At 42.1% G+C, this 9,183-nt stretch overlaps 1 protein-coding gene across 1 annotated transcript; it reads right to left on the reverse strand.

Moving 5' to 3' along the window:
• Nucleotides 1-7,723: 7,723 nt before the first annotated feature.
• On the reverse strand, nt 7,724-8,917 carry SODALDRAFT_332160 (hypothetical protein). Its single transcript, XM_028611630.1, has 2 exons — nt 8,719-8,917; nt 7,724-8,670 (listed from the first exon to the last, which is right to left on the reverse strand). Exon 2 carries the CDS (start codon nt 8,648-8,650, stop codon nt 7,817-7,819), a length of 834 nt encoding a protein of 277 aa, XP_028467815.1. The 5' UTR covers nt 8,651-8,670; nt 8,719-8,917; the 3' UTR covers nt 7,724-7,816.
• Nucleotides 8,918-9,183: the final 266 nt, after the last annotated feature.

Consider the following 9,183-nt stretch of genomic DNA (forward strand, 5'->3'; position numbering starts at 1 on the left):
GGCGCGGGTTACTAAACTATTATAATAAGGGGCGGAGTGCTATATATTCCGCGGTCCGGTTTAGGAAGGCTATATTAGCTAATATAATACTTTTAAACTCCTTAGGTATAGTTCCGGTACTATCCTAGTATTAGGTTTATTAGGGAATTTAAGAAATCGGCTAATTTTACCTTAGGTCCCGGTTAGACCACGGTAACGGCTAAGTTAGCGTTAAGCTTATCCTAAATAATAGATAAAAGCTTTCCCTAAGGTTTATCGGTAGCCTTCGTAAGTCGGGCGACCCTATTAACGAATACGCAGATATTATAGCGGTTTATAACGTCTTCTAGGGTATGCTTTTCCCGGTATAATTAATACTTAGCTTCTTCGCGCGGGAGCCGGAATCGGCTCTCTAAACTATCCTTTTAGCTTTTTAGTGTAACGCTTTTATTATACTATTCGCGGAGTCCCGGGTCTACAGTTATTAGCTACTTAAAGGCTTTACTTAGTAGGTAGTAGGAGATACCGCGGGTAAAGGCTTCGTTATACCCGGGGCTTATCCTAGCGTACTACTCTATAGCGTCTATAAAGCGGAATACGTTAAGGAAGATTAGCTTAGTGCTTTCCGTGCGGACGTCCTAGGTAACAGTAAAGTATTCCGGCGGGTTAAAGTATCTAAGGTTATCCGCCTTAAAACAAACCTAGGGTTAGTACGATTATAATCCGCACTAGAGTTCGCCGATAATAGCTAATAGGTCCGACTAGCGTATATACGTTTAGTCTCCGCCTATAGGAGGCGGCTAAGTAAGCGCTAAAGGAGGGGGAGGCGTTTTATCCGGCGGTCCGGTACTTTAGCGGATATTCTAACGGCTAGGTCCGGGAGCGCTAGATACCGTACTCTCGGAGTTAGCCGGGTAGTCGGCTAAAAAGGCCCGGTTAGGGGCGTTAGATATTTAGCATTCTATAGCGTTTAAATAGCGAATAATAGTCTCGGTCAAAGATACATAGGACGCGGGCGATTAGTATAAGAAGAATTTATTTAAGGAGTATATTAGTTCCTCCTCTTTAATTACAGGCTTTTTATCCGTGGCCTTTATAATAGGATAAATAAGGAGCGAGGCAGGCTTTATTATGGTGAATAACGGTTCCCCTAGCTCTCCCGTCATCTTAAGGCGGCGCCGACTACCTAGCTCTTATATCCTAAGCCCTATTATAATAAGCTAGGCGGAGCTAGGTAGAGTAGAGCTAGTATTAGCGGAGCTAGTAGTAGTAAGGCTAGTACTAGTAAGGCCAGTATTAGCGAGGCTCTCTCTGATATAGTTAATTAGATTAGCCTCGGAATCTAGCTTACCTATATAGGGAGCGGAACTAATAGTAAACGGTTATATAGGTTATTTCCCCTTAATATCGCGGGGTTCTCCTATACCCGCTAGGATCTCCCTATAAGTAGGTTCTTTATTAAGCTATTTTTCGAAGGCGTCCACGAAGTTATCCGGTCTTCGGATCTATTTTTTTAGGTAGGATATATCGGACACGGACTCTAATCGCGAGATTCTTCCTTTTAAGGTTAGGCCGCTCGCGCCGGCTATCTCTAGGGCGTATACGGCCCTCCTAGCTATATTAAGTAGAGCTATATCTTTAGGCGTAAGGAGATTAGCGATAGGGTCCGGGAAATTATCTAAGAACTTAATAAGATTTTTCGCGTTTTTAGCACTTCGCGGATAAGGATAGTCGTTAAGGAAGTTTACGTCGGTTATAATAGCGGAGCTTTAGGTTCTACGGCGGATTTTTCGTGTTAGTAGAGTTAGTATAGTTACTAAACCTACGTATAAATAGCCGGCCGTGGTTCTTATATACTCCACGCCTTAGTCTAGTAAAGGAGAGGCGTCTTCGCTCGGCGTGCCGATAGTCGTATAGTTTTATCAGTATACTGCGTGTCTATATAGTCGTAGGACACATAGCTCGCATTAAGCGGCGGTACACGAACCTCGCTTAAAAGCTTAGTTACTACTATTTAATATACCCTATCTAGGTATATCTCTGGCTAGCTAGTACTATAGGACCTAGGGCTTCTGGGGTTCTTAATAGCGACCCTTAGGTATAGAAAATAGAGTATAATAAAGATAATTCCTACTAAACTAAGGGGGAACCGCGCTAAGGGTATATCCCCCGGCCGGCCCGGCCTAACTATAATCCGTACTATCCCTTCTACTATAGTCCGGGCGCTATATATTCCCTATCTGTACGGATAGTACCCGTGCTATCCGTTCTATAGTAGGGCGGATAGTGCTAGCGCCATATCTTATAGAGGTTAGGGCGTATTAATACGAGTCCTCTTTAGGTTAATAAGACTATACCGACTAATAAGCGTAACGCTTCCATGCAGGACTTAATAAATCGCCTTAAGGAAGCTACCTAATTTATATAAGCCGCGATAGCCGTTATATAACTACCCTAAAAGAAGTCGGTAAACCATTAGCCCTCCCCTATTAAGAGGTTTAATAAGGATAACCATATATAGTTAGATATTAGTAACTACTCCTTACTATAGCTATCGAAGAAACTTACCTAGCTTTATTATAAGTCTAAGGTTATAAAGGTTATTAACGCCTATATTATAGAACTAAATATCCCCTTATAGATATATAACCGTTTCCACATAGACCTCCTACGGCAAGCCGATTACGACCCCTTATTAGGGTAAGCGATAATAGACCCCTAGCTACTACTAATCCGTAAAAGGCTGGATAGGGAGGAGGAATAAGTAGTAAAGGAAGTCCTCTACGGCTATACCCAAAAGCGAGGTCATGGTAAGGTCCGTGAGGTATTAGTATAATAGGAGGGCTACGTAGAATTAATATAGGAACTACTTAAGAGTATACGGGAGATATAAGCGCTTAACGAATTTAAGCAAAGGTATAGCCTAGTATAGTTAAATAATAGGCCTTTATAATAGTATACGAAGGAGATACGGACGCGAAAGAAGGCCGATACGGCGGCGAGGAGGATAAGAACTAACAGCGAAGTTATATCAGGAGTATACCCCCGCGCTACTTAACTTAGGAATAGGAAAGACTAAGTAAAACCCTAAAAGGCTACCGAAATAACCTAAATAATATAAATAACCTACTCCCCTATAATCTCCCCTTTTTTAGCTCCTCCTTTTATAAGGCTATACCGTCCTTAGCGGTACTTACCTATAACTCCTCCTAAGGAGGAGATAAGGCGAGTATAGCCTTAGGAGTAGCCCCCGGATTATCCCTAGTAGCGAAGGGGGTTATAGCTATATAGTACTTATATACGCGGCAGATAAAGTAAAAAAGGTTATAAACCTCTTACGATATTATAGTAATATCGTTATTCTTATCCTTTAGTTTCTATAATACCTCCTTAAGCGTCTTATCTATACTAAGTATAGAGGCGGCGATATTATTAAGGGCTTATACTATTCTTATCTAGAACTTAGTAGTAGTGGACGGGGCGGTAGCGGGCGGCGGGGCGATAACGGTAGGCGGCGCGGCGGCGGGAGTAAGAGTAATAGCGGGGGCGGGAGCGGCGATAAGGGTAAGGGCGATAACGGGCGTAGGAGCTTTTAAAAACCACTAATGCTTTAGCCCGATTTAGCCTAACCAAGAGTAATTTAGAAATAACTATATACTTCCTAGAATTAGCGGCGATTCTATATGGATAGTTAGTATAGAAGTCGTATATAAAAGGCTAATATAAACTTATATTCTTACTATCGTTATCCTTATTTATAGCGCGAGCGGTATCCTATAAGGCGTTAGCGGCATTATAGGCGGTGGTAGGGAGCTATATTATCTATTAGTTATAGTTACTATATACCTAATAAGAATTACTTATAAGGGAGTATTTATACGTTTAGCAGGAATACTCGTAATACTTAGCGTTAGCCTTAGCCGCGCTAAGGCCCGATTAGTAATAATACTCGATACTATATTCTTATTTACACTACTAAATAGTATATTACGTATAGGGAACTAGGCGGCAAGGGCCGGGCGGGTTTTTAGGGGCTCTGCGTTTCTTAGGAGGGGGGGTCGGAGTCTACTTAGTATTAGTTACGGCCGACCTCGTAACCGATAGTAACACGGGCAGAATTTATATTATTATCACTATTACCCTTATAAGGGCGCTTACTAGGGGAGGTAAAGTCTAATATCTATTAACGGTTAGCTATAGCGCTAAACTATAGGCGAGGGGCGTGCTAGCTTATAGTAAGGAGAATACGGGCGGCCTAATTAATGAGCTATTACTCGGCGACGTTAGTTATACTATTAAGGGACCTATAAGGTATCTCGGGGCTACTTATGGTATAGAAAATTTAATTGAAAAGAAATCGGGAAAATACCTAAAAAGAAGCTATAGAAGGGGAAGAAAATAGGGAAAAATAAGGAATAGTAAGAGGTTTATTTTACTATCCTTCCTAAGCTATTTAGGTAGAAGGAATAACCCCCGGTTATATATTCGGTAGGTATATTATTTATAACGAGCACGCACACCGGCGAAAGGCTCGCGATAGCACCGCTATATAAGAGCTTCTTTATACTATTCTAGCCTTAAAAGGATATTAGCTACTACGGATTACCTCCCTTCGAGGGCGCCTTTAATAGAAGCGAATAAAGGAGGCTATTTTTCGGATTATACGCGGGGAGGCTAGAGTAACGCGAGGTTATAACCGTACGACTATAACACGACCACGACCTCGCCTCTAGCGGGGGGGGGGTATATTACGGGCTATAGCCCGCGGAATAGTCCCCGGTAGTGGCCGGGACTAAGAAGCACGGACCTCCTAGTAAGGCCTATGCGATTCTCTATATACTTAGCTGTCTGTATACCGCGTAGACTTTTCCTTTCCTCCTTTCCTTCCTTAGTTCGAATAGTCTATATTTTCGGCCGTAATACATAAACAACTTTTAACAAGCCGTTATAGATCCTACCTATTATTTATAATAGGAGTCGGGCGTAGATTATAAATACCTATTTCTAACAATTAAGTCTCTAGCCAAAACTTACTATCCTTTACTTAACGTAGAATATACGGGTTACCTCTACTGATACTAATAATCAGGTATTTATTTAGTGGTTACGGGACCTCTTTTATAATCCCGAGCTTTACGGGTCTATTAATCTCTTCCCGGCTATCACGGCTATATATAACGCCGGCGACCTCTATACACGGATTTACCTAATATACCTACTTTACTAGGCCCCATAGGATTATATAATCTTCGTAGACCGCGTTATTCTAACTATCTGTAACGCGACTATTACGGAGATTAACGAATAGATACTTGGGCACCTACTAGGCCGGTTATAGATATACTAGGCCTAGAATTCGGTCGCTAATCGGCTAAAGGATACTAATAGTCTTAACCCGGAACTAGGCCCGGACTATTTAATATAGTTAGACTTCTCTTCTATCCTGCCGGCTAATCTTAAGCTAAAGGTCGGCGCCCCTATTATACTTATACGGAACCTTAACCCGAAGCGGGGGCTCTATAACGGTCCACGGATAGTTATTTTATAGATAGCCCGGAACGTCTTAGAGGTAAAGGTCCTATCCGGATCGTATACCGGTGCTATAGAATCAATCCCCCGTATTAACTTAGACTCTAATAAGAACAAGTTCCCGTATATAATCCGCCGCCGTTAGTTCCCTTTACGGCTCTGCTTCGCGATAACGATTAATAAGTCGTAGGGCTAGTCGTTTAGTATAGTAGGCGTGGATTTTCAGCTATAGGCCTTTACTCACGGTTAATTTTACGTTACGATATTAAGAGTTACGGATATTAGGAAGCTATTAGTATTATTACCGGCGAATAACGGTAAAAACGGTTAGGAGGCTTAGGTTAGCCGACGTATATCTAATATCGTATATCCAGAGGTCTTAATATAATCGTTTTAATAGTCACGCTTACGGGAGTAACGGCCAGGGCGGTAAGTAGGCTTAGCCGTAGGTTAGTCGGAGTATATCTAATATCGTATACCCAGAGGTCTTAATAGATTTTTAATAGTCACTTTTATAGGTATAATAGTCTATTATAGTAACTAGCAGATGGAAAAGACGGTCGGGATTTTGTATTATATAGCCTATACTAAGGGCAGATAAAGTAATAAAGTAAATAACCTATTCCCGCCATACTATGAATATAAAAATAAAATAACCGTAAACCCTTTATAAGATAATAAAGTAAAAAGAAAAAAGATAGTTTAATCCTCCGCCGGGAGGCTATTCTCTAACGCAGCGATTATATTCTTATAGTACTGGATTAACTACTTCTTCTACGCCGTCGTTATACTGGTAAGGAGTATTATAGCTAGTACCTTTATATTGCTAAAGGTTATTACAGGCGGGGTAACCGGTAAGGGCTAGGCGGGCTAAGTGGGCTAGGCGGGCTTGGCGGGTAAGGGGGGCGCTATAATAACCGTACTTATTCCTGAAAGTCCGGCGGTAATTATAATAATAGGGGGGGGAGGGGGGGAGCGGGCACGGGCGCGGGAGCTACGGTTTTCGTCTTTTTCGATAAAGGCGTTAGGGTTCCTATTATTATAAATTAATTAATTAGTATATTAACGGTTATTACGGTTACTATTAGCTTACCTACGGGCGTATTCGTATATTTTTTCCCTTTAAAAAAGGCAGGAGTAATAGCGGGGGGACTACTATTAATAGTAATAGCCGGGCGGAGAGAATACTTATTACCCTTCAAGTTAAAGTAGTAGTTACTATAATTACCGCTAGCGATATTAGGGACTATAAAATAACGTATAAACGGTCCGTCTTTATTATTATAGTGTTTATAGTCTTTCTATATACAACCTACTAGAGTTATTATAATAGCCTCGCGGTTAGCCGGGCGGTTAAGGTTAAGATTTTTATTTTCTTATGGCGCGAGGTTATACTTAATCTATTAATAACCATTAGTATAATATATAGATTAACGGTCTTTTATAATATACCTTAAGGCCCTATATAGTTATCAGCGCCTTAGTGTTTTTATAGCCGGTATTATAAATAAGGTTAATAACTTTATTACGGATAACCGTGTAACCTTCCTTTATAGGTATTATCTTCTAGACGCGCGAGCTACTAGGGGTAGCGGGCGGGTTATAGGCGGGCTAGGGGGCGGGTTAGGGGACGGTAAAGGCGGCGGCGGATAAAGCGGTAAAGGCGGCGGTAAAGGAGGCGGCGGATAGAGCGGTAAAAAGAGAGCGACCGTGATAAGGAAAAAATAGTTCGTCTAGTTTAGACGTATATCCCCTAATAGGGCGGTTAGCGGAGGGCGAGGTAGGGGATAGCGACCGTGATTCCTATAAATCGATAAGGGAGTCGGAGAGGGCGGGAGGTATATTACGAATTACGGTTAGTATTATCGCTTTTTATAGGGTTAACGCGTATATTTATACCCGTAACTTATATAACGGTAATACTTTAACGTCTTAATACGGAAGAGAGGGAGGTATAGTTAAAGGGATAAAAAAACTATTTATTTAGCAGTACTAGGAGGTATAATAACGGTTAATTAATTATAAGGTTTATTCCGTAAATAAAGCTATTTAAGTATTAAAAATAGAGAACGGCTTCATTACGGTAATAAAAAAACTAAATAAAAAAGGTCGTTATAGCGTAGAAAATAGTAAATAGCAGTAAAATAAAAGAACGCGTGTGCTTTACGGTTATTTACGGTTATTTAGTGGTGGTGGGGCAGGTTATATAATAAGCCCCCCCCCCATGAATAGCGGGATAGCCCCCCGCAGGGGCGAGTATTAGGGGCTTACCGTAGGCAAGCAACTAAGCTCGTTAAATCAGACAGTATCAATTGTTATCGCCGTGGAAAATGAAACCTCCGCCGCGTCCTGACTCGTCAACTAATTCGGCACGTAGATGCTCCAACTCCTTACGCATTGACTTGGGGCTGGCATTCTCCAGAAGGCGTTCAAAGTCGAGTAGTTTTACCCCCTCTTCCGTGACGAGAAAGTTGTATCGGTTCACATCCCCATGTATAAGTCCCAGTTTGTGGAGTTTCCCTAGAGCTGTTTCGCAGATGCTCAGATCTTGGAAGGAGGCAGAGCGTCCCTCTATTTTCTCTATGAGAAAGCCCATGATGCGTCCATTCTCGTGGATATGACCAAGAAAGCGCGGGGCCAGTCCGGAACCCTCAAGCAACTGATATGCTCTTGTTTCCTGTTCGATACGAGGCAGCTCCCACTCGAAACGGGCTATTTTGGCAATTATGGTGGCAGTTGATATGAGGGTAATTGGAAGAACTGAATGTGAGACAGCTTCGAAAACCATTACCGTGAGCTGTTTGGTCTTCTCCAACTCTAGGCAATCAACCCGAGTATGATGCCATGGACACCTGACGCCAGCTAGTGTTCGGTTCGAGATGGAAGTTTTCAAGTCGCCACTGGTTTCGTCTCTCGAGATGTGGGCTACGGTCCATTCCTCGTTGTAAGGAAGACGGGGCAGGGACTGAATAGGGAATGAAAGCGTATCTCTGTCAAAGGTTCCAGGAGAGATGGTGAGATATTTGACTTGATTTCCTATTCGCAGTCGGTATTCGCTCTCAAATGAATCGTCATCATCCACTTCCATGGACAGGATGACCGGCTGCATTGGCGGCGGGTTCGCCGTTCGATCGTCAGACATTTTCGCCATTGGGCCGCTCACTATAAAACTGTCAGCCAGATGTGTTTGAAAGAGGGTAGCATTCGCACATTTATGCTTCGAGATTCCCTTTACCATCGCTATGCCTCCTTCCCCTCTTTTATCTTCAGAAGAGCGTCTGTCATCAAGGACAAGGGCACTTTCATAGTTAAGGGATCAACGTTCTCGGCTTTGATGCTATCGGATGATCTGTGTTATTCCTGTATCTATTATTGTCGTATACGCAATATCATGCAAAGAACTATCGCACGTTAAATAGCACTTGGATGATTAACTTAGTAGAGTAGAAATCTCGTGTGTGTGTATTATGTTTAGTTATATCTGTGTGAGTCTCTTATACCCTTAATTTAGGTAGTGAAGACTCTGTTATGGGTACTATATTATTTAGATCCTATCTGGTCTTTTCCGGTATCCGCCCCTATTATATCCTAATACCCGAGGTCCGAAGCCCTTAGTTAGGGAGTGGATCCCCCCTAAATCCCCTATAGACTACGTCGTGGTCCTGCCTATATAAT

This window comes from Sodiomyces alkalinus (genome assembly GCF_003711515.1).
Source record: "Sodiomyces alkalinus F11 unplaced genomic scaffold SODALscaffold_3, whole genome shotgun sequence".
Classification (NCBI taxonomy): domain Eukaryota; kingdom Fungi; phylum Ascomycota; class Sordariomycetes; order Glomerellales; family Plectosphaerellaceae; genus Sodiomyces; species Sodiomyces alkalinus.

Excerpts from the sequence above, each read along its gene's own strand:
- SODALDRAFT_332160 (XM_028611630.1), bottom strand. The coding sequence starts at position 8,650 with ATGTCTGACGATCGAACGGCGAACCCGCCGCCAATGCAGCCGGTCATC.